This window comes from Abrus precatorius, unplaced genomic scaffold, assembly GCF_003935025.1.
Source record: "Abrus precatorius isolate BTA unplaced genomic scaffold, Abrus_2018 Scaffold8, whole genome shotgun sequence".
Lineage (NCBI taxonomy): Eukaryota > Viridiplantae > Streptophyta > Magnoliopsida > Fabales > Fabaceae > Abrus > Abrus precatorius.
In genome coordinates, this window is record NW_020874428.1 from 23,222,472 (window position 1) to 23,248,579 (window position 26,108).

The window sequence follows — 26,108 nt, forward strand, 5'->3', positions numbered from 1 at the left end:
GCAAGTGTTCTTTGTCTCTTATCAACTATCCTATTTGGGTTTTTCGGACAAGACAAAACATGCTTATTTAAGTTTGTGGTTCCATGGGTAGAACTATTAGATGCATATAACTTTTGGCAACAGTTACAAATGGCCTTATCATTTTGTCTAGTGAAATGTTCCCAAGCATTGGATGGCGGTCTACTAGGTTTTCTTTTCAATACCTTAAGTCCTTGTGTTTGCATAGGAGCCTCTTGTTGTGTAGGAGTCTCTTGTCCTTGTGATGAAGCTTCTTGCAGCAATGGAGTCTCTAGACCACCTTGCTGTAGTTCCATGCCACTAGAAATAGTTGGGGCACTCTCAACAGTTTCACTGTTATTTGCCATTTATGGGCTGCAAAACCATAAGCATAAACAAATTCCAGAGCAGAGTAAAAATTGAAAATAGAAAAAGCAGAGAAAAAATTGCACATATGCTCACTTCGATTTAGATCTGAGATGTGGAAGTGAAAGAAATGTAAGTTGAGTTGTAGCAGAACAACAAAACTAGTTGATGGCGGTTGTCCTCACGATGTGGATCCGGTGGAGAAAGAAGGGATGAACCACACTATTGTTGGAAACAAATGTCTTGTAGGTTAGTAAGATACAAAGAGAATAAAAAATTTAGAAATTTTGTGAATTGGAAAGGGAAAAAAGGGATGAATGAGTTTGTGAGAAAACTGAAAAAAGGGTTTGAGTATTTGATGGAGGAATGTGGAGATTGAAGAAGTCAAAAATGAAGTTTGAGTGTTTGACGAAGGAATGTGGAGGTGGGAGAAGCCAAGTTGTCAGTTTGGAAAGGACAATATTTAATATTATATTAAAAAAGCTGCAATTTTTCCACTTTTCCCAAAAGAAAACAAATATATATATTACATAATGTATTGTAGGTGGGGACGTTGGGTAGAGTAGGACACAGACGAAGGGGCAAATATATAGTAGAAACTCTTTAAATTAATAATGTCAAGACCGGAGAAATTTATTAATTTAGAGAGTTATTAATTTATCGATAAATTAATAATTATTAATTTAAAGAGTTTTTAAGTAATTATACTGTACATACCAAACAAAAAGGCAAATTAATCTATGCCTCTTAGAATTACGTTGCAGCGAACCTTGGGACTCAACGTACAGTAAATTAGTAACTACACTACATATGCATTGGAAATCAATAATGACTTTTGAAATACAGTAAATGTAAACAAGAGGAACAAATGTGTTCAATGTATTCTTAAGCAAGTTTGGCATATATAAATTACATAAATGTGTTAGAGTATTCAAACCATATCTCACAAGATGACTTCTCATCTAAAAGGTGTTGCAAAATCAACTATGTCAGATCAAATACGTAAGGAGTTGTGTGAGTATAAGAGAGATAATCCTGCAAGCACACAAAAAGACTTGCAGAGATGGCTTGAGGAAAAATTTCAGTTGAAAGTTAGTCAAGGAACAATATCAAACACACTTAAGCGGTCAGATGACTATCTCTATGCTAAAATAGAAAAGGGAAGAGCAGAGATCAAAAGACACAAACTAGCAAAATATCCTGACATGGAGAAGGTTGTTTATGAGTGGTTTCTCCAGCATCAAGAACGTGTGAATATCACAGGAGAATTAATTTTGCAGAAGGTAAGAGATACAATGAAACTCGTGTACCCTCATGATGATTCAGATTTTAACTTCTCTATAGGATGGCTTGGAAAATTCAAGCATTGACATGGCATAAAGTCATTTCGTTGTTTTGGCGAGAGTGGGTCTATTGATATACAAGACATGGAGAAGAAATTGGTATCGATTCGGGAGAAAATTGATCAGTTTCCTATGAAAGATGTTTTCAATATGGATGAAACTGGGTTGTTTTATAGGCTACAAGTTGATCATTTACTGGCAACAAAACAACTTGAAGGAAGAAAACAAGATAAAGAAAGGCTGACGGTAGTTATTTGTTGCAATGAAGATGACTCTAAAAAAATCCCTCTATGGATTATTGGGAAATATGCAAAGCCTCGTTGCTTCAAGAATGTCAACATGAATAGCTTGAATTGTCAGTATCGAGCTAACAAAAAAGCATGGATGACTAGTGTGCTTTTTGATGAATATGTTCGTTCATTTGACCAAATGATGCACGGTAGAAGAGTTCTACTTGTGGTGGATAATTGTCCAGCACATCCAAGAAATATTGAAGGGCTAAGAAACGTTGAGTTGTTCTTCTTGCCACCCAACATGACATCAAATATTCAACCTTGCGATGTTGGGATAATAAGAGCTTTCAAGATGCATTACCGTAGAAGGTTTTACCGCAAAATATTGGCAAGTTATGAGGTGGGACAATCTGATCCAGGGAAGATAAATGTCCTTGATGTTATCAATTTGGCAATCCAAGCTTGAACGATAGATGTTCGAAAAGAAATAATAGCGAATTGCTTCTGACATTGTAAAATTCGTTCAGATAGTGACGTTGCAAGAAATTTGGATGAATCCACTTTTGATGAAGAAACTCAAGACCTCGAGACTATGATTAATTAATGTGGCTATTGTAATAAGGTGGATATCGACAATCTAATGAACTACCTAGGTGAAAATGAAGCATGTTCGGAGGTTCAGAGTTTAGAAGATATTGTGGGTACTATCATTGAGAACAATGCAGAGGATGACGACGAAGATGATACAGTGTCTTTGGAGCCTGTTACGCGAAAGGAAGCACTTATGGCGTCGAACACTCTTCACAACTTTATGATACAATACAAAAATACAACACCTGAGCTATTGGATGCAATAAAAAAAGTTAGAGATGAGCTCCAAATAGACTTGAACTTTAAAGGAAAACAGACAACTATTGAATCATATTTCAATAGAGTGTAATATATTTTTTTTCAGTTTCTATGAATTATTAATTTATGATTTTTTGGGGACCGAAAATTATAAAGGAATCTCCCGAAAAATTATTATCTTATTATTTTATCGAGTTTTTTAATTTTTTATATTGGCCCAGGTCGGGACCGGATAAATTTATTATTTTAGAGAGTTTATTAATTTATCGAGTATTAATTTAAAGAGTTTCTACTGAATAATGTAAAAGGAAGATGCGTGCCCATGCGTGTGTTCGGGTTAATCGGGTATATAATCGGGATATCGAGTTTGCACAGTAATACTCGTTATCTGAACCAAACCACGTCGGGTTTGATCGGTTTGGATCGGATCGGACCCGTTAAATATTAGTTTGGATTATTTTTTGGTTTGGATTATTGGGTTTATTGGTTTACCTGATCCAATGGACATCCCTAGCCACATCACCATTTAACTGACAGAGGTTAACGTTAGGTATAAAATTAAAAAAAAAATTAGTTAGACATTAAAATAAAAAAAATCTGAAATAATTTTTTAAAATAAATCCTATTTAGAGGTAGTTAAAAGGTATTTAAACTTTTCTAAAATATTAAAAAAAAATTACAACTGTCAAATTTAAAAAAAATATTCAATATTCTCTTAAGTTTATAAATAATATAACCATCACCTAAATTAGAAGCATGAATTAGCAAGAAGTAAACCTTTAGAAAGTGAAGTGAAGCCAATTTGTTTAACTAAAAGACATAAAGAAAGTTTATGCATGGCGGTTGGTCAATAAAGTAATAAAATCGGTGAATGGACTTTGAACTATATTCTCATACTCCTTCAAGCTTGTTTGGTTTCGTGACTTACGCATTTTACTGTTTTTTTAATACAAGTTGTTCTAAGTTTTGTTTTTCCTTTATCAGAAATTATTGGCATAAGATGAGTTGCGGTCATAAAATCTTAAAATATCTAAGATACGGGTCCACCCTTTATCTTAAGATCCAGCGTTGCATAATAACTTGAAGTTGCTAAAACACATGGACCAATAGTATCAAAAGAGATACAAGTTGTTTTTCTTTTCTTGGTCAAAAATGAGATTCTAGTGGTTGAGTAGGGAATTTTGTGTTTTTTTTAATGATTGGAGATGAACAATCCAATTTTGCTGTGCAGGGAAATTGTCTTTGGTAACTGGCTAGACATAATTTATGTAAATAAAATCAGGAGGAAAAAACATGAACACACATAATCAAAGTATTCATCATAATACTTCAGAGAATGGAAGGATTTAATAGAGCAAAACTTAATAAAATAAAAAATCTATCTATTATAAAATATTTTATAATAAAATTTATCATTCAATTATTTGAATAATAAATAAATATTTATATTCTAATATTATCTTTATTTTAAAATGTTAATATTTATATTCCCATTTCGAGTATCAATTTTTTTTGTTTTTAACTTTAGAGTTTGATTGACCAAATTCTAAATGCGTTTCCATCCTACCCAGTCTAGCCAATGGAAATGATCCCACAATATATATCATTACAGCCAGTAGCTCCATCTTGGGATAAAATTATATCATCAATGGTTGAAGAAGAAAACCAAATATATCTGTCAATAGACACAAATTTTCAACTGCATAAAAAGGGACAATGGGGGAATAACCTAAACTTAGTCAAAATCACCAGTAAGAAAAAAAAATTAATTACGAAGTATGTCTGAATCCAATGTCAAAATGGAGAAAAGGGGGTAAGAAGAAAAAACAGCATGGGCATGTTCTATTTGAAGTGGAAGTGCACACGCATCTTTAACATTGTTCTTGAGATTCAGTGGAAACAAATTAGAGAAGCATTAGATATGTTTTTGTTCCGTATCTAAAATGTTCGCGGCTTTGATGATTGCCTAAATATACTATCCATAAGGAATAATGTTTGTAATCAATGTGGAAGTGGGAGAATAATAGTTGAAAAACCATTAGTCCAAAATTAGAAATTAAACTAAAAAGTGTTTCACAAACTTTGACTTTACTTGGGGTGCATCAGATTCTGGTTGCTTGTGTCAAAAACATAGTGGAGGCAACTCTATCCAACCCTCTCGCTGTTGTTGCTTAATCATTGGTAAGTCTTTTTTTTTCTGGTCATTGGTACAACTCAGTGATTCACACAATTGGAATTGATTGACACACAGCTGCCAATGCCATTACCTCGTTAACTACAAATCAATAGTGAGAGTAGAAAATTTTGGCGTCTTGGTGGGCTAGAAATGAAGCCAAGAGTTTTGGGCCTAAGATTATGGCCCAAGCAACAAGGGTCAAATTTTTTGGGTTTATCTCTTATTTTTGCGATTGACTTATGTTTATATATATATGCAGTTTTTTAGCATTAAAATAGTTCAGATGTCAATGTTATTAAAACTAAGTTAATTTCATTCAATGAAAAATAATTAATTGTCATGACTTTAGATGGAAAATTTTTTCTGGGGTGAAATTGGAATCTACGGAATGTTTAATGACGTGAAAAAGCTGAAAAAGCAACGGGGTTAAAATACGTAGTGAATACTCCCCATCTCTTCCTCCACAAAAATAAATAAATAAGCTATTTTAGCCCTTACACATTATATCTATTTTTAATTGATTCTTATACGTAAAAAAATTAATTTAATCCTTATATGAATATTATTTTCAGTAATATTAGCATGGAGTTATAATGTAAGGACCAAAATCAAACTATTGTTACATATAAAGGTAAAAAATATTATTTCTAATCCTAATACGTAACTCATTTAATTTGGTCTTTGCATTTCACTATATTATAACGTCTACTGTGTTACAATAGTACCAAACAACAAATAGCGAATTGAAAATAATTGTGAAGACTAAATTGAAAAGTTTTTAGTATATGAACTACATGATGGTCATGTTTATGAAATAAAAATGCTTGTCATGGTGCGTGAGAAACATGAAAGGTAGTCCAGAAGAAAGGTTGCACACTGCACAACTCTTGCAAGAGGGAGTGTTAAATACGTGAAGAAACACGTAAAAATAAATAGAAATAGTTTCTTCAAAATTGATGTTGCATACGTTATAAGTATACTTAATTATTTTTTTCAGCAACTAGGGAAGCATAAAAAGAATCCTGATGCATAACTCACAAATATTTGAGTCTACTCTATTTTCTCAACTTGGTGTAACAACATGATGGGAATTGAACATTGCTGAACAATTTGAAGACATTGCAACATTACTCCCACACAAAGTACACAACTATTGTCACCATGTAAATGGTGAATGCCTTAAACTTTTCCACCAATATCACCATCCAAAATTGCATGCCTAGTTAATACAATCTCTTTAACTAGATTTCGGTAAGTGAATGGTCTAACAGCAGCTCGCAAAAATAGCTCTGGAGGAATTATGCTCTTCTTAATCCTTTTTCTCCATGGACCAACCCCAATATACTTCCATTCTTCTGGACTAACCTTTGCTCGCTTGCCTCTCAAGGCAGTTTCATCTCCATCTGCCAAGTGTGCCTTTTCTTCCTCTGATTGCTTCGTTTTCAGTTGCTTCTTATACAACTCTGTAGTGAATTCAATACTCCTTTTTGCCAATTTTTCCATTGCTTCTGGACTACTTGTTGCCTTTTGAAGCTCTTCTTTCCAGTCCTCATCCTCCTCCATGGCATGAAACTTACCATCTTCACTTTCTTCCATGTCCATAACTAGATCCTGGTCTTCAATGCCATCATCATCATCATAATCATCAATCTGCTCTTCTTTGTCCTCTTCATCATCAGTAATGTCAGCATTATCATCACCACCTTCATCCTCAATCCAATCTAGAATCTCAGTTTCATCAGGATCACCAACAATAGCATCATCATCTTCATCAGGAGCATCACAACCCAACTCCATCTCTTCTAACTTAGCCTTCCACTCTTTAGTATATGGATGTAACAATAGCACTGGATGATTGGTCAACAGAAACTCCAAACATTTTGACTTTTTCTCATCACTCAATTTCTGATATGCATTCACCACATCATCAACAAATGCTTTTTGACTCACCTTCACAATCTTGCACAAACCACCAAAATAAGTACACAACTCAACAGTACCATCATCATTTTGTAACTCAAAAAGAAAATCCCGTTCTGTGCTAGGATCAAGAAATGGAATTATTGCCTTGAAAAAGTTATCCTGTGGTTCAAATCTACACTGGAACACTGGTTTCTTCACATATATAATATCAGGTCTCATCCATGCTGCACATTGCCCTATCAATGACCTAGCCTTGCTACCAAGTCTACCCATCAAATTCCACTTATCTAATCTCTGCTTACCTGCTTCAAGTACTACTTCGCTAACTAATGTCCATTGCTGCCAAGGAAGGTCTGAAATTCTCCACCTTGGGTGCCTTATGAATACCCAAAAATACCTTAATTTACTTTGATCCAGCTGCTTCACTTTTTCCCCAAAATCTTGGGCCATTTCACCTTGTTCGATCCTCTCCCACTCCTCATGGTCCTTCACTTCACTGATTATTGAGACACACTCATCTGAGAACCGACCTCGAACAGGCTCACCAACAACAACTCCACGCCAAGAGTAAGGTCCATATTGACCATACTTATACCAATCATAAGGATGACGTAAATTTGGATCATCCTTCTCCATGAACCGGACCATTCGATCATAACCAAGACCAATTTGTTGGAGCTCATCCTCAGTGAAGTTATTAGGATAATTCCCACCTCCCCTTGGGTTTTTCAGCCGGTAGAATAAAGACTCAGCATATTTCTTGCTTCTTGCCCTGGCATTGCGCTTAATCCGTCTTCGGAAATCAGCACTGCCCTCAATTCGGCCAGAAGAGGAACCTCCACCAGACTTCTTGCTACGACCGGCATAAGACCGGAGGTCTCTCGTGCAGGGAGAGCATGGTGGATTCTGCCCAAAAAGTGTGTATTCACTAATTGGTTTTGGGCATTGGGATAATGACACAACTGCAAAAAGTTTCTTTGTTTGGAATTTTAGGCTTGGGGACTTGTGGAAAGGTCTAAGAGGAGAAAATTGAAGGTAAGCTGAAGATGGGTTGAGTGTTGTGGGCAAGAACTCACTTGCCAAATGGGTCAGATCCATCTCAAAAAGTATCCACTAGCATTAGCTCCCCAACTAAACACACAGAAACACCACCTTCCAAACAACATCAACACATATTCAGGGTTTCAAATTTCAAAAACTAGAATCATTATTAAATGGCACATCAAATATCTTGCAAAATTAACCAACGAGCTGAAAAAAGGAACGAAATTTAATAATAATAATAAAAAAAGGGCCCGTATCCCCTACCCCCTACCCGTTCGTTTCAGTTGGTGTATATGTAAACAAGTGTTCAACAAAATGATAAGACCAAAAAAAATGGAGAAAACCCAGAAAATTCAGCTCGGACCAAATAGTATAATGAAGTAAAAAGATAATTTTTTGCAAAAAAAAATAAATAAGAAAGGAAAAGAAAAGAAAATAGTGTTGGGGGAGCATAAGAGTAGAAGCAATAGGAAAGAGAGTGTACCATAATATATAAGATTGCTCGCACTCTTCGGTTGCTCTCAGCCTCACCACTGCCACTACTGTGAACTATGAAGAGAGAGAGAGAGAGAGAGGCGGCGTGAAGTGTTGTATGTGGGTAGACAGATATTTTGAAACACTACAGCTGCTGGGCAAATGTAAAAATCCACGATTTGGCTTGTCAAGTGAGAGAACTCGTGTAATTTAAATATTAAAAATTTATTGAAGCTCATTCAAAATTTATTTTATTCATTTTAATAGTTAATTTCTTTATTCTTTTAAAAAGATATTTCTGTTCATTATAAAATTATTTTTTATTCTGAAAGATAACCAAATAAGTTAAAAATTTCTTCTGAAGCAATTTGTTAACCATAAATGCCACTCTGATATATAAAACAAGCATATTGCAGTGAAATAGCATTTTAGCTTCTTTCTTTTTCCAATTTGTAAATTAGCTCAAAAAATTATAAGATTGTATAAAATTGAGTACATCGGAACAAATACATAAAGTTTAATCATGATTTTCAAAAAGTAAAATATTACATTAAATTCTTCATATCGTAAAGTGACATTTCAAATACTTTTACACGATCGAATAATTATAAAATTTATGAATTACTCTAATATGTTTATAATCAAATAATTGATTTGATGTTAACTTTGAATAAATAAAAAATTAAATTAAAATGTTAGATTATCAAATAAATAGTAATTTTTAAAAAATGTGAGTTGTATTATTATAATTTTTTTTTAGTACAATTTATACTAATAAAAAAGAAACATGTAGTAAATTATAAAAAATATATATTATTATATATAATTTATTTAAAATTATATTATTTACTATATTGTTTATTTATTCTATTATTATTATTAATATTATATATTAAATTTTATTTATTTATTATTTTTTTATAAATTTTTAGTTTCAAATAAAATATAATTTATATTTATTATAAATAAAAAATTATAATCAAATATATTAATATAATAATTAAATATTAAAAATAATAAAATTAAGAATATAAAAAATATATTAATATAATATTATTATTTTATTTTTAAATTTTAATTTGTTTAGTTTTAATTATATCCTATTTTTATTTAAAGATTTAACTATCTTCAACTTGTTTAAATTTAGTAAATATAATAATTTATTATTAAATAAATTTATTATTTAAATACATTTATAAATATTTTTAATTTCAAATAAAATATAATTTTTATAATATAATATATTAATATAATAATTAAATATTAATAATAACAGAATTAAAAATATAAAAAATATATTAATATAATATTATTATTTTATTTATAAATTTTAATTTATTTAATTTTAATTACTTTAACAACTTTTTAACTTATTTAAATATAATAAATATAATAATTTATTATTAAATAAATTTATCATTAGTTAAAAAATTTTAATGTGCAATACCTTAAAAGTTTTTAAAAGTACCACGGAATTTACCTTCTTAAAATCAAGAAATAATTTGATGCAAAAGACTTAAATAATATTACACATTTTCCCCAATTAAAATAAATAATATTAGAATATAGAGTTCATCCTTTACTATTGAATTTGGGGTTGGGGGCTTGTAAAGTCGACCATATTCAGAAAGATGATACTGATGGAGAAATCACTAAGTCGCTAGAGATGACGAGTGAAAGATTGTGAATTTAAGAATGCGTGGGCTATTCCGTCACCCCGCGCGCGCATATATATATATATATATATATATAATAAAACAGGAGAAAAAAAAGGGAAAAAGATATACAAGAAATGAAAGAATGATATCAAATCCAAAGAAAACCCATTTAAGAAACGCATAAATCAAACATGGGGAATATTTTAGAAGTGAGATACAAAGTTCCTAATGTTTGGACTAAACATTAATTAAAAATATAACAGATGATCGGCCTAAAAACATTGTAATATACAAATAAATTGAATTATATAAACAAGTTAAATGATGCAGACTAGACCTAACCAGCACTTCCGATGATCTAATGTCAAGAATCAATTGACAAATACCTCGCTGCCTCCAAACGTAATATTTACACCTTGCGTAGTCCTATTCTTCTAAAAAGAGTGAGTGTGAACCTATTTTGTTGACATTCCCATTGCAGGGATCAGAAACAAGAACGTGAGTTTACATCAACCGCGTAGGCGCTTATCACAAACCAAGATCCTATAACTTGCATGAGGACCCTCAGCTGTATCTCGCACTTTCATTTGCCAGCCAATAGCCTTGCCAATCTGTACAAGCTCATCCATGATGGCAAGAGAATCGCGGATGTATGCCCGTCCACCGGGTCTTAGTATCCGATCCATCTCAAGCATAATTGATGAGAGATTGCATCTGATAGGAGAGACAAGGATGAGTAACAGAACGGATATCCAAACCATTTCACTTTGCTTGGGAGAAATAAAATGTATAGTAGTGAAGTATGCTTCCTAATCTTAGGGTAATATTTACAGGTAAAATTCTGTCAAGCCACATCTTCCAGGTCAACCTAGCATATTTTCCATATAATACTCTTTTTTTGTTTTAATTAACACAAATGAAAAAGTAATTAACCACGAAAATGATATAAGAGCTGACAATCGGAGAACAAGTACCTTTTCTTCTCAACAGAAAGCAGGTTTGCAGCATGCAGTAAATCATACGTTCTTGGGTAGGTGTCAAATGGTTCGCACCTAAATTATTAAAGAGAAATATTACTGCATACTGACAAGTTCGCAAGATCTAGGTAGAAGTTATTTAGTATGAGTTTAATAAAATAGAAAATAAGGTCAATTACATACCAGTCATGCACGACTCCAATCAGTCCGCGGTCATATATAACAGGCAAGGTGTTTGGACCACTAACAGGAACAACATTCATAACCCAGCTGTCAAGATTCTGATCAATCATTGCAGCTGCAAACCTGCAAAGTACTCAAATTATTGAAAATACTAATCAGAAAATCCTAAAGTCATATTAAACAAGAAAGGAAACAGGATAGAGGCAATACCCTCCAAAACCAGCTCTCATGTCCATAACATTTCTTAGTTTCATCCTCTTCCAACGTAAAGCTCGTACATAGCTTGCTATTATCTCATTCCAATATTTTGATTCTGCCCTAAAAAGCTCTTTTCTGGACATGAAAGCATCAAATTTTATGCTTTGAAGCCTATCAGGTGTAGTGTGCAAACGCTCAGGCCATTTGGCAACAGTTGCTCCATATCCATTTGCAGGCAATTGAGAGATGCATGCTTTTAGATTAACATACCTAAATTAATGAAGCAAATAATGAAGTCACCAGTATTAGGCCTATAATTTTTTTTTTTAAATAAATCATTTGGACAGATGAAAAGATATCATGAAGCTTGACCCAAATTGTTAAAATTTTAAATATAATTTGTCATCAGGTTTCTTTCCCATGGTTGGCATAGGGTTAAGGGTGTTTACATAGTGGGATTTCAGGTAACCTATACAAACAGTGTAATCATGTTAGATAACATACTCTGCATCCTTAAATAAATTATATAAAGGTTTCACTTTTTTCTTTGACCCAAAAGAAAAAAAAGAACTAGTTCCTATTCTGGAAAGCTCTATCGCATAAGGTGATAATGGTACATTTACATTTTGTTGCATCATTAAACTTACAATTGGATGAGAATGTCTTATAATCATCAGTAGATCAGAAAGGCAAGAACACAATACCAAACATTGTCTGGGTCATCACTTTGGTCACAAAGTGGAGGTTGGGTTCCTGCCTCACGGTTCCTATAGCAGGTATTGTCAGAAGGTTTCTGCCATATTGCAACATAACCGTCTTTCTTCAAAAACTTCCAGCATAGACGAGTAGTAAGATTAAGCATCTCTGAAGATAATAAAACCCAATGTTACACTCACCATAAATGCAGACCACATTTTGGGAAATGGAGTTAGACCAAACCAAGCAAATTACTAAATATTCAAGTAAATACAATACATATAGAAAAAAGCAAACGGGAGAAAAGAGCAGGTATTTGATAACACCACATGATAAGATACTTTTCCTTATTCATCTATTAAGCCATAGAATCATAGCACACAAGAAAGAGAAAAATAAAGAATTATATAGAAACATAAGATAGGAATGTGCAAAAGTTCTAAACTTTTGCTTGGAGTTTTCGATAAATCTGAGATTTGAGAGAGGCTCTAGCTCAAAGGTTTGTCCATATTAAAGATTACAGGTTGATTCAGTCGGTCATCTTGACACACTGAAAGAAACATGATTACAGTTAACATATAATTTGGTGGATACATCATGTCAGAAAATGCTAGTATTAATACAAATGTACCAAACTGAGCAGTCCATGAATACAATACAATGACTCTATGGCTGAAAAGCTTCCAAAAATTCAATTTAAATGGAAACCAAGTTGAATGGTACCTTCCCATTGTTCTTCTAAAACTTCCTCATGTTTATAAACTGGCTGAGCAGCCCAGACAAAGAACCCTCCTGCTCTTAGCATCCTATTAACTTCAAGCAGTAGAATACCATCTTCATCAGAAATAAAAAGGTGAGTTAGAAGAAATTCAAAGTGAGAAATTGACACATAGATAGGAGGAGCACATTGAAATAGCTATATCCATTTTATTTTCACCAACAGAATTTGTTGATAAGATTTCAAGTGTTCAGAAAAGAGCCCTGCTCCCCTTGTACCCCCCTTTCCAATTCCCTTTCCTACTAATAAGCCAAGCATGATATCAGGTTAAGATTGATGCCAAATCTGCAGCTACAGTAATTACTAATTAGCTATTAGCTTTCTCAATAAAAAGAATCTCACGGGGATAAAATCAGGATCCATCAAGAGAGATTCCAATAATAGACTAAAGTGCACATATTAAGATATAAATACAGCACTCATTTCACACAAAAATAGGAAGTTTGGAAACGACTAGGGAAAATGAAAGGGAGCAAGAGGTTTTAAGAATCATATTCATAGTGCATTTTAATGACATTAACAAGACAGCATATTGAAAACTGATAACTAACTACAACATGCACTCCTACTGGCCAATTAACTGTTAGAGACATACCATCACGAGTCCAATTAATTCTACAACGTGAACAATGTATCAAGTCAAAAGCTTGACTTGGATATAATAAACGTCTAGTTGCAAATGCAGCCACCATTGCCGGCACACCACGCTCAAGAGCAAACTGGATCTGATTCTCATGAACATCCTTGGGAGCAACAGACATGGTTATGACATTTCGCGACAATAAGTATGCACCAAAACTAGCAACCCCGCAGCCAATATCAAGAGCAACTCGTATATTCTGTCCAAATCTAATATCAGGAACCATCTACAAAACAATGAATAAAAAACATCAGAATCATAGAAGATGCACCTAAACATTCCTTAAAAGCCAAACCAAAACATCTATACATAACATTAATAACCTTAGAAATATGGTCCAAGTATTGATCTGCTCCATGTATAAATTGGGTACCACCCCCGGGAAACTTAATCTTATCCCTGTCCTTGGAAATCCAGTTTTGACCTCCTTTATCTTCTACAAGATGAGTGTGAGGAACATTATTGTACCATACCTACAAGGGAAAAAAAAATATTGCTTTTAGAAAACCGATTCCAATGTACAAACACCACCACCTACCAAAGAAGAAAATTGAGTAATAAATAACAAAATTTAGTCTTAAAACTTTTACTTATATTACTCCTTTCCCTGATAATTCCTATCTATATAATTGCATGTTAGGGAACCTTTTTATAATAATTAGTTATTAAATTTGGTTTTAATTTAAGCTAAACTCATGCACTGGATTTGAGAAGAGGTGAAAAGAGCATGTTACCTCATCGCGGCTCCTGGGCCAGGGAATGGGGGAACGATAACCTTTAGAGGGTGGAATCAAGCAATTGAATCGTTTAGCTTCTTCCGGACAATGCCTCTCGAACTTTTCCCCTCTTTGCGTTGATTGAAGCATCCGAATCACTTCTGCGTTATCCAAACAGGGTATATGTTCGCTCATGGAGCGCTGGCACAGCTCAAACTTCGTAATGGTGAATTTGGGGGCAGAAACGGAATCATCAAGTTCGGTATCGTTGACCCACTGGTCCACTGCCTCAGGGTCGAAAAGCCCAACCTCGAACTCGTCGGTCATAATGCCGTCTTCATTGAGGATACCGAATTTCCGAATCGAATCCTCCGGCGGCGGCGGCGGCGGAGGAGGCGGCGGAGGAGGAGGAGGAGGAGGCGGGGATGAGGTTGGTTGTACGATCTGGGTGAGGTTGAGGATTAGGGCAGAAGTATTGATGGATTTGTTGAAATTGTGGGAAATTGTGACTTCGGGGGTTGCGGCGGTGGCGGTGAAGAAGATGAGTTGGTGGTATCCGTCGGAGAAGTGTTTGCCTATGTAGAAGAAAGTGGCGGCGAGGAGGAAGAAAGCGGCGATCTTAAGGAGGAAATGGGGATTGAAATTGGAGGGTTTCATTGTTTAGGAATTGAATGCAATGAAGAAGAAGAGTGAATAATAACAACAGAGAGTGTGTGATTCAGTGATATGAGGATTGGAGAATGACGTGAACTGCGCCGCTACAATGCCATAGCGGCTATATTTGTTTTACTGTTATGCCGACACACTCCACAGTCCACACTCCACTGGCAGGAGTAAATCCAGTTCTTATTTAATTATTTATTCATACTTGGCTAATGTAAATGTTATTATTATTATTATTGTTCAACTACGAATCAAAGATGGATTCATGTTTAGTGCTGGTCTGATAAATATGAACATATGACAAGCCCAACTCTGTAGGATATATTACCGTGTTTTATTTTAATTTTTTTAAGTAAAGCTAAAACTGAAATAATTTTACTAATTGATTTAGGTATTTAGCAATATTTTATTTTAATTTAAATGAGATAAAAAATAATATAAATATATTCTATCAACTTTTTTAAACTTATTAACTTAGGATAAATTTTCATTTTAAGAATTCTTAATAAAAAATAATATATTCATTCTCTTCTCATCTTTTTAAATTCTTTATTATTATTATTGGATTTTCACTATTAATATTTACATTTTAGTAATCAATACTCTTTAAAATTTTTAAAATAATAAATTTTTATTAAAAAATATGTTAAATTGAATCATAAATTACAGGAATAGATATTTTTATTATATTTTATAATAAAAAATAGTTCTTTAATTTTTTTTTTAACTAATACTTTAAAACATAGTTAATATTTGTCTTGATATTATCGTCACTTCCCGGCACCAACCACTACACTAGTATCATCTCCTAAAAGCTCTAACATCGTCATTTCATTAAATAAAAATATTTTGAAAATAAATAATTAGAAACTTTTCTATTTAACCATTAATTTTAAATAATTAAAGGACAAAGCAAGAAAATATATTCAAAAAAAGAAAACATAATTTTAACCAATGGTTAAAAATTTAATAGTTAAAATTGTAAAAATATATATATATATATATATATATATTCTCAAGTCAAATTAATCAAAATTTAAAAGGCAAATGTTAACTCTTATTCTTCTTAAAACACTAATTAAGGAATAAAAATTAATTTTTTTTATTAGAAAGTGTTATTAGTGCATTATGTTTACTCTTCACTGATCTTGACGTTTCCTTCAATTCACCTTTCAATGATATACATGCGCTTTTTCAGAAGAATGCAACTGGAAACTTCAGAGTTTCTGAAAGATGAATTTCCCTTTTCATGCACTGCACCGCTGGGTTTGGGAAATGTGAAAACTTTCTGAGGTACAGTGTTATGTGAAGGCTTGCTGTTTAATGTAATGTGATTAGATGTAGTAGTGGGTTTCTTTCAACTCTAATTTCTTCCATTTCTTAGAGTGTAGCGATAAAATAGCATTGCATTAATTTATTAAACTTCTTCCTATTTAGAACTCCCAACTAAGTAGCATTATACAACAAGTAGCATTTATAAACTACATTAATTTCCTGTTTCTATATGAGCATTCAAACACATTATTGCACTATATATGTAGTAAGGGTCAAGACTTTGAGCCGAAGGAGAACTTAGGCCAAAGAAAAGCACCCATTGCAAACTCTCTTTTGTAGGCCAAATCACCATGTGTAGGCAACCCATATTCCTCGAGGAGCCGATCTAGCTTCCATTCAGGCATGTCTTGGTAGTCTTTTTGTGTATATCTTGGATAGTGTAGAGGCATCTGAAAGAAGTTAACACTACTTTTTGAGGGGCTTTCCATCTCTCTATCTCTTTTCTCAATATTAGAGTTTGAAGTTGCTACTTCTGTGTCATGCAACTTTTTTTTTCTGTATTTATTTCGTTGAGGAAGAGATAATATATATTTGAGAGTTAATTAAGTTGATGACAGGCTCTATTGGCATGAAGGGTATCACATGTATGGGTTGGCGTACCTTCTCTCACGCATCAAGTTAGTGGCTTTAGAGTTCAATGCTTCATGACACGTGTTTAGGGTCTTCGGAGTATCCATCAGTTGCAGCAAGTCCTAGAGACTCACACTGTTTATTTTCTATTCCTCAAAAGAAACATGCAATGCGACTAGCAATCTAGCATGCGGATTGCATAAAAATTAATACACAGTAAATTTTTATTAAAAATTATAAGATATTATTAAGTTTAATGGATTTAGAATATTAAATATTATAAGTTTTAATAAAAAATATTTATTATTTTTTATCATGTATTAATAGACACGTTAAAAAGGTAATTTTATGCCATGAAAAGTACATTTAATAGTTAAAATAATTATGATTTATGTATATAAAATTATATAAAGATTATATTCATTAATTTTTTCTGCTGGAGCATTGGTGTATAATAATATTATTATCTGTACATAAATCATGTAAATGTGGAGAAAGATAAAATTGATCATTATTACTTCTTTAATAACAAAGTTAATTATTGAAACTTTGTTTTTATTTAATATATTCGTTAAGGGTGTTGGTCCATCCACGCATGGGCACTCAGATTTGGTAGGGAATTCCACGAGGGAGCACGTGATCGCTTGACCTACAGTGGAGCTCTAAACTTTATGCACAATTTTTATGCTTTCAAATTACAAGTTACTTTGTCATTGTCCCCAGAAATTGAGGATAATCTTATGTCGGCTACATTATCCATGAATGCATAGCAGGGACCAAATCCTAAGTGATAATATTGAATAGGAATTTGTTTTTTCAATCAATGCAATGAATTTTAGAGTCCCATAAAAAAAATTCAATGCAATGATGAAAACTCTGTGTAATTTAACGAAACCTTTTTACTTTATCACACTTGTGTGTCATGGTCTTATTAGAAGTGGAAATATAAATCAAAATCCATCTGCACCTAAATAAATTGACGTGCACGCTAATGTACAATAATAGCTTCTTTGCTTTGAACGTTAGCTAAAACTAGTAAATTTCCACAACTTCTATGGTGGGGACATTTACCTTTTCATGTGGCTAGTTATTCTGATGTAAATCTCATTTCCTAAAATTACAGTTTTCAGCTAAAAATAAAAAATGAAAAACTTGAGCGTGCCCATAAAGATCTTCCTCTCACCGTGTCCTTTTTTTTTAATGACATTGCCCAATTTGTTAAACAAATAAAATGCTAAATATTGTGAAAAAAAAAAGTGTGAATTTTACACTTATGGACCTTTTTCTAAAGATGGGGATGTTCACTTTTTATCTACTGTGATTTTCATTTTGTTTTATCGTTATCACGTATATTTGGTATCACTTTGGTGAAACAGTTTTCCAAATATTAAACAAATAAATTTTCATTCCTCATCTCATCACTTATCCATACACCACATTGACCACTGTCCAATGATTGAAGAGGGAAATATCCAACGGTTCAAACTAAATGGGCCCGAATCTGATACTTCACTGTTACCATGCTTTTTCTAATTCTAATGGTACAAAATAAATAGGTGGTCGCTTTTAATACTATTCTTCTTTTCATAATTTAATTTTTAGAAATGATTAATATATTTTAATAAAAAAATAAAACCAAATAAATATGTCGTTGTTGTGTAGAGGCGCAAAATTCAAACATGAAATCACGTGAAAAGGGTCCACGATTGAGTGCAACTTCACCAAAACTGTTTTTGATAAACGACGTTGAAGCAGTTACCCATCGCTTTGTCATGGGTCCGACCACAGGCAATTATTACCAAACCATTTTCAACCACAGGCTTTGTTATCTAAATCGTAGGGCCCGGCCCGTTCTATTATTGGTGAAGCTTTTCTAGACACACGATAATGTTAGCCCATTCATGAATTCGACACGCGTGTGTATGAGGGCCCAGTTGACTGTTTTGGGTCACTGTGTTTTCTAGTAGACGTGGCTTACTTAAGGCCCAAATATTATTGAAAGTTTGGAATTATGGCGCAAATTTAGTGGCGATTAGAGTGGAAGTTGTAAGTATTGGGAGGCTTCCTGTCTACCTGAATTTGTTTGGGCTGGGCCTCTGGGCTGAGCTGGAAAGTAAGGGAGTGCTGTTAGGTCCTTGTTAGGTTTAATGAAGTAGTGAGGTGATTTGGTTGAGCAGACCGAGTTTGAAGTACATGAAAGAATAGACCGAAAGTTATAAATAATTTATGTGAAGAGATCAATAGTTATTTGAGAAATAAATGATTGAAACTAATGAAAGATACATATTAATAGCAAAACAGATTTTCAGAAAGTGACAACACTAGACGAGCAAATGAAGAATAACATTCGTGTAGAGGTTGATATGAATAGTTTAAGCGTCAATTTTATATTCTATCAAAATTTGTATTTAAACAGCATTTAAAGCTTATATCTATTTAAGATACTTAAAATTATACTTTTACTCATTATTATATCATATCAATTATTTATTTAATTTAAAATTTTATAAATTATATTTTAAACGAGAGATAAATATTATTTTTAAATATTATACCATCTTCATCATTTATCTCATAAATTATTTATTTCTTACAAAAGAATGAGAGGGTAGGTTATACATACCGATTTACTTATTTGCAAGAATCGTGATTTTATAAATTTTTATCCTAAAAGTCACACCTTGGTTATTAACAAGTCTTAGTTTGATATTTATATTCTTCAATAAATTAAGCTTCTGTCAAAATATTAGCTTTTAATGAAATAAATAAATAAATTACCTTGGTAATTAATTAAGTTTAGGTCGTTGAATTATATTTTTGTATATCAAACATAAATTATATTACTGAAAAAATGTAAATTACAGATAAATTTTAGAGATATTATTAATAAATTTATTATTATAATTGAATTTACACATTGAAATAGAGTTGTTTATAATTTTTTCATTAGTAAATAAATATAGATAAATATTTTTATTCGTAATTTAGAGATAAAATTTCTCATCTATAATATTAGAAAAATTTTCTATCTGTAATTTAAAAATAAAAAAAATTCATTTGTAATGTTCCTAATTATCATAATTATTCTTCGTTATTTTTAATTATCACAATTTATAAACATGAAAAAAAGTCTTTATCAAATTTTAAAATTTTAAAATTATTTAAAAAAATTAAAATTAAAATATCATTATAATTAAAAAAGTAAACATTTAAAGTAATAATTTTAAAAATAAAATAACAATGTCAATCACGAGTAGTTGGCATGGTCATTGTCAAAAGTAGCATCATTATCAATAGAGGAATAAGAGAAGAAGGAATGTCACATTGAGTTAAATATTGGTGGTGTTGGAGCTAGTGGAAGAGGAAGAAGAGTTGTGGAACTTGCTTTCATGAGTTCAAAGTATACATGTATCTGCTAAATATGTTGTTGCTACATCTTCAATGTCACCATTTTCTATATTTTTCTTGGCTCACTTCATTTTTCATGCACGCTCGTTTGTCTTCTACATCTCCTCATTTTGTTTCTAGAGCTCGTCATTTAGGGCATGGACTTGAGTATGGATCATGTCCTCCACGCAAGAGAAGAGACATCTCTAGTGACAGATACAGGGGATATTGAGTCCGCAAAGTGGCCCTCATACCATATATGCGACCTTTATAAAAGTTACTCATTATCTTTGACTACATAACACCCTCATAGATAGACTTTAGGTCTTAAAAAAGATACAATCTCGAGTCTTTAAACATAATCATCCTATCATTTAGTATAGATAATTATATATTAGTCTTGAGAAACATTTTTAAATATTGAATAAAAAATATAATGTTAGTAACTATATTTACTCATAGAGTTTTGTCTCTTTTGCGAGTGTGTGTCTCTTTGAATACCTTTCCATATATAGGCAGTCTCTTTAGCCACTTTTCCTTTAATTTCAATTAATAAACCTCTCAAATATCAATTGATAAATTGAATAACATAAATTTAAAAATAAATTTAAAAATTACTAGCCAAGTTGTCCCTAGTGTCAACCAAAGTTATAAAGTCATAAAGGCTTGTTTACTGCTTATAAAAAACTATAAAACCTTGTAGTCTCTTCATTAAGTTTTTGTTCAGTTTTAAAATTACAAAAAGTTCTAAATTCGAGACTAACAACATTATAAATCATTTCTTGGTAACAACTATTGCTTTCTTTTTATTATATACATTCTCACCTAATTGTAATGTACTTGAACTTCCTCCAACATAACTTATTCCAAATTGATTTTTCACATTAATTATTTTTTCATGTTCAATTCATATCTAATAATCAGGTTTGAATCCAAACTTGTACATGTCATATCTAATTGAATAGATACATAAAAACTTTCTACACTTGCACTTAGAACATGGAGACCTAATTTTGTGGTCAATAATGAATTGTTATAAATTACAACAAACATGTATGAATTTTTCAACATGATCATAAAAATCAAGTTTTATTCCCCTTCAGCTTAAGTGCAACCTATCATACATTCATGAACAGTTTCCAAGGAACATCTCAATCAAGAACTATTATATAAACCTAATACAAGTACACAATATTGTATGAACATATCTTATTTTACATTACATGAATTTCTAATATAAATTTTGGTAGAATTTCTCCTAATGTATAAATATTTCCTTACATATGTTAACACCTAATACAAAAATAAGCATTTTCTTCATACATAATCTATATATTTTATAAAAATATATTAATAATTAAATCATAAATATACATATCATAAACTCAAAAATATTCTAGAGCACCTCTTGTACCTTCACAACATGTCTGTTCTATAATCTCTGCAAGTATAAATAATTTCACAATAAACAATAATTAGATTCGGAAAAGGACCTATACACACATTCACAATCATACAATCTTTAGTCTTATAACTCTATCTTAAAAATCATAAATCTCTATTATCATAAGTCTCTATTTTATATAAAAAATTAATAAATTAAATTTAAAAGTTAAATTATTGTATTAGGAACACAATGATGCAATTTGTTTTTTAAATGAACACTTCAACCACTAACAATGAGCAAAGAATTGAAAATGATAGAGAGACAAAAAAAAATAAAAAGTGAGAAAGAAGAAGAAGGAAAAGGCGCAATTTCAATTTGTCTCACAGGTTTAAGACAAATTTTTTGTTTGTAAATGTTTTAACGAAACGCAACATTTTAAAACTTCTGTTATAAATAGATTTTTTTTTGGTGACTTTATTAAATGCAATTATAGATAAAAAAAAATTTTGTCTATGATAAACTATATAAAAGGACAAAAATATGTTAAAAATATAGATGAATTTTTTCTTTTATAATTTTGTCTTAGTTTTGAATTACAAATAGAAAAATATATTTATAATTTATATCTGTAGTGTTATGCACCAAATAATTGGCTGTTTACAAACAAATTTTTTAATGTTTGTATTACAAATGAATTTTTTCAAAAAATTAAAAAAATCATTTTTTATTTACCATGTGTTTAAATATTGGAAAAATTTATCTACAATCTGAGTGTTTCTAACAGTGGTATTAACTATAATAGTATTACTTCACACTGGTAAACTATTCATCGAGAAATTAGAAATGGCAAGAAGCCAAACAAAGCGGTAGGTTCATGGTCAAGTAACAAAATCTTATTTGTGGTTGTGGTTGATGATTAAAACATGTAACAACGACACAAACGGTCAAATGTTTAATGTAACTGAATCTTATTTGTGGCTGGAGTGAGAATGGACAAGGAAGCGCAAAATTGTTACGTAGAATTAATGCATATGTTTGTATTCGTGTGCACTCACATATAGCAGCTTCATCAATAATTCTTAACAATAAAGTTGAACCTTATTCTTGAAGTGAAGTTAACGAAACTGTTGTTGTGCTCATAAAAATCCTAACGTATCTGTCACAAAATCTTCTGAATAGAAAGTTTTGGAGGAAAAACTATTGAAAGTAAATCAGAGATATATTTTTGATGCCCACTTGTTGATTGTTGCCTTTTGCAACAGATTCTGATTTGTGGTCACCAATGCAACTGTACACAGAGATGTGTGCACAGTGGAAAGATGGGGGAGTGAAGAGAAAGTTCGTGAGGGCACACGCTCAAAGTGGTTCAATGTGCTAAGGGGAGAAAAGGACAAGAACAAATAGAAATCTGGGTTTATAGAAAGTGCATGTTCTCTGTTTTTTCTTTATATTTCATGGTAAAAACGAGATAATAATTTTGATTAATTTACAAGACATGGTAAATTCTTTTGCTGTTCAAAGGTAGATAAACTTTGATGTAAATTACAAGTATAATATACAACACAAATAGGACATGATTTCTGTACAAAAATATGACAACTTTTTAACAGTCATGCCATACAGTACAAGCGATTTTTCATACGAAAATTTTATGAATTTTAATATAACTAATCACGATTCATGGTCCATATTTTAATATAACTAATCACGAAAATTTGAATATATTTTCACTATAATTTTTTTTTATATTTTTAATTGCTTAAAAATATGAAAGTTTATGTAGTGTCAAACAAATATACTTGTTTAACGTTAACATAGACATAACATGACGTGACTATTATTATTTCACTATACCAAATATTTTTATAATAATAAACACAATTAACTTAAAAAATATTTTTTAAAATTATAAAATAGATTAATTAAATACTAAATACAGGGTAAGTTACAAAACGTAATAAAAACTGTCTTTTAAAATGACTCTCATTTAAGAGAATTTTTTAAAATTATTTTTATTCGATAAAGACTAATATTTAATTGATTAAAAGTACATTTTTTTTCCAATAAGTAAGTAGATTATTTTCATAGTAATAATAATAGTAATGATAATGATGTGATAATATTGTATTATTTACGTTTATTTAAATTTCAATTTAATAAATTTAAAAGGTATATCTTATAATTTTAAATTAAATAAAATGTAAAAACAATTAAACATATTTAATAAATAAATGTAACTTAAAAACCTCATTTTAGTGTTGAGTGGTTGAGTTCACGGTGTGGCGCTGTGTTGTCCTTGTTGGTTCCACAATTAAGGGTAATTGATTTCTATGGGGCATATTTGATGATGTTGACCTTAGACTACACGACTTACCTAATTTCACTTTCGGTGTATGCTTCCACTTTCACTTCCTATTGTTTAGTTCCTGTCATTCATCCTTTTATATAATTTACTTTTGTTTTAGCTCTTCCCCTTTTTCCCCCTCCTACGTATTCAAATAATTGTTAAACACCATCACTTACTTTAAATTAAGTGAAATAATGTATACATGTTCTCTAATATAGAGATCCAAGATTGTTTGTTTAAATTCAATTTAATGTTAAATACACGAGGGTGTTCATCACATGAATAAAAAATACTTGTTCATATAATCATATTATGATGATTGAAGACAAAATATTTTATTATTAAGATGAAGCTTTTGAGAACTTTTCAGTCAAGAGATTCCACCAGATGCTAATCTCTACAGTCAGACAGCGAGAATATGATAAATTTTTACTTTATATTTTATTTTTAAAATTTAACAAAATTAATTAAACATATAAACAAAAATTGAGCCATTAAATGATAACCTAATGAATTCCAATTGCAGAGGATTTGGGTTGATGTCTTGAGCGTCGTGGTGGTTGTTGATTTGAAACTTTTTTTAATACGGTAAATTTTGAACGAATATTTTTTTATTAAATAAATCGATCACACAGGTATAAATCTAAGGAAGTCTTACACCCTTGTGTTTACCTTTCAAAGTTAAAACATATTTTTCAACGAAAAAAAATTAATTTTCTTGAAAATAAAGCTCAAATAAAATAAACCAACCATGTAGTTCATTCAAATTTCATATTGGTGGAAGAAAAAAGATACAAGAGAAAATTATTTATTTACTGTTATTATTTTTTCTATTAAAAGGGACTGAGCATCCACCAAACAAAAATTACACAATCGGTGTAGGTAAGATAGAGTTACAAAAATCCAAAGTCAGTGAGGGAAAAAAAAATGAGAAATTTAATGACTTTTACAGATTATATGAAATAAAGAATGAGAAATTAACTATAACTTCAAGATGAGGGAGAATGCTTTATTTGAATCAAACTCCATCTAAATAAAAGTAAAGTTAAGTTGTATCACTAATTGGATACCAAATAATAAGCTTTATAGCTCAATAGCTACTTGAAAACAGAAATTAATTTGACTATAGAAACTAGCTATACATTATTTATAAGCATTTCTTATCAGCCTTTCACAGGTAACAACTCCAACACCAATAGAGATAGTTCCATCAATATTTAACTTTAAGTGATCGGTAAGAGGAAAAATCTATCTAACAGCATAATGGTGAGAGGTAGAATTTTTTTTGTAAAATAATAAAAAATAATCAGCATCATACATAGCCTTTAACAATATCAAAAATAACTTCTAATTCTAAAATCTGTTAAGACATAAAGAGGAAAGATTATTTAATAACCAACTTGACAATCCAACATTAAAAAACTTGACACCAATCAACAAAAATAAAATGGCTCCAAACAACTTTAGCAAAAAAAATAAAAAATAAAAATATCTCAAAACATGTATAACAAATTTTCTTTCAAGATTACACCTATGACATAAAGGAGAAACAATCATCTTTCTTTTAAAATTTTACTCATTAGTTAGTAAACAATTTTTCAAATAAGAAAAGTAATTTTGAGATGTCCCTCCCACTTTCAAAGAAGAAAGGAAAATTTTCATGAGCATTATTTACTATTGTTTTTAATTTATGCAAAAGTGTATTATGTAATAGATTAATAAATATTGTTTTTTTATTAAAAATATAACCTTTAATAATATTAATATATTAAATTTTATAATTTTAATAAAAATATTATTTACAGGTTTTTATTATATTTTTTATAATCTAAAAAATCGTTAATTTTTTTGCTATGAGTTTATATGTCAACTTTTTTAGTAAAAAACATATTAAGTAATTTATTTAAAAATAGTATGAATTTTTTGTATATTAATTTATTTTTGTATATGATAATTCGTCTGACACACATAATTTACAAATGTAGTCAAGATTACTTGTCTAATTTCATTAAAAATAAACGCATTCAAGTACAACTTTCAACATACTCTTCCGTCAAATCAAAATTTTGTTTAATTATATTTGGTATCTATCTATTTTGGATCGTATATAATTTGAGTTAGCTAAATTTTTATTTTAAAATTAAATTAATTATATCTCTTATTATTAT

The 26,108-nt window shown here is 30.9% G+C and overlaps 2 protein-coding genes and 1 pseudogene across 4 annotated transcripts; 1 reads left to right on the top strand and 2 right to left on the bottom strand.

Moving 5' to 3' along the window:
- Positions 1-1,313: 1,313 nt before the first annotated feature.
- LOC113848005 lies at positions 1,314-2,879 on the top strand (annotated as a pseudogene).
- Positions 2,880-5,717: 2,838 nt separating this feature from the next.
- On the bottom strand, positions 5,718-8,617 carry LOC113846462. 3 transcript variants are annotated; one of them, XR_003501686.1, is made up of 3 exons: positions 8,416-8,571; positions 6,075-8,018; positions 5,774-6,008 (listed from the first exon to the last, which is right to left on the bottom strand). XR_003501686.1 is itself a non-coding variant. In XM_027474770.1 (2 exons), the coding sequence occupies exon 2, from the start codon at positions 7,983-7,985 to the stop codon at positions 6,144-6,146; it is 1,842 nt and encodes a 613-aa protein (XP_027330571.1). In that variant the 5' UTR covers positions 7,986-8,039; positions 8,416-8,617; the 3' UTR covers positions 5,718-6,143. The 3 variants fall into 3 exon arrangements, 2 of the variants coding, with proteins under 2 accessions (XP_027330571.1, XP_027330570.1); XM_027474770.1 differs by having other exon boundaries at positions 5,718-8,039; positions 8,416-8,617; XM_027474769.1 differs by having other exon boundaries at positions 5,718-8,018; positions 8,416-8,591.
- Positions 8,618-10,246: 1,629 nt separating this feature from the next.
- LOC113846411 (probable methyltransferase PMT11) lies at positions 10,247-14,954 on the bottom strand. The gene is made up of 9 exons (XM_027474644.1): positions 14,270-14,954; positions 13,859-14,008; positions 13,491-13,761; positions 12,841-12,951; positions 12,126-12,285; positions 11,434-11,691; positions 11,224-11,346; positions 11,038-11,115; positions 10,247-10,777 (listed from the first exon to the last, which is right to left on the bottom strand). Exons 1-9 carry the CDS (start codon positions 14,906-14,908, stop codon positions 10,573-10,575), a joined length of 1,995 nt encoding a protein of 664 aa, XP_027330445.1. The 5' UTR covers positions 14,909-14,954; the 3' UTR covers positions 10,247-10,572.
- Positions 14,955-26,108: the final 11,154 nt, after the last annotated feature.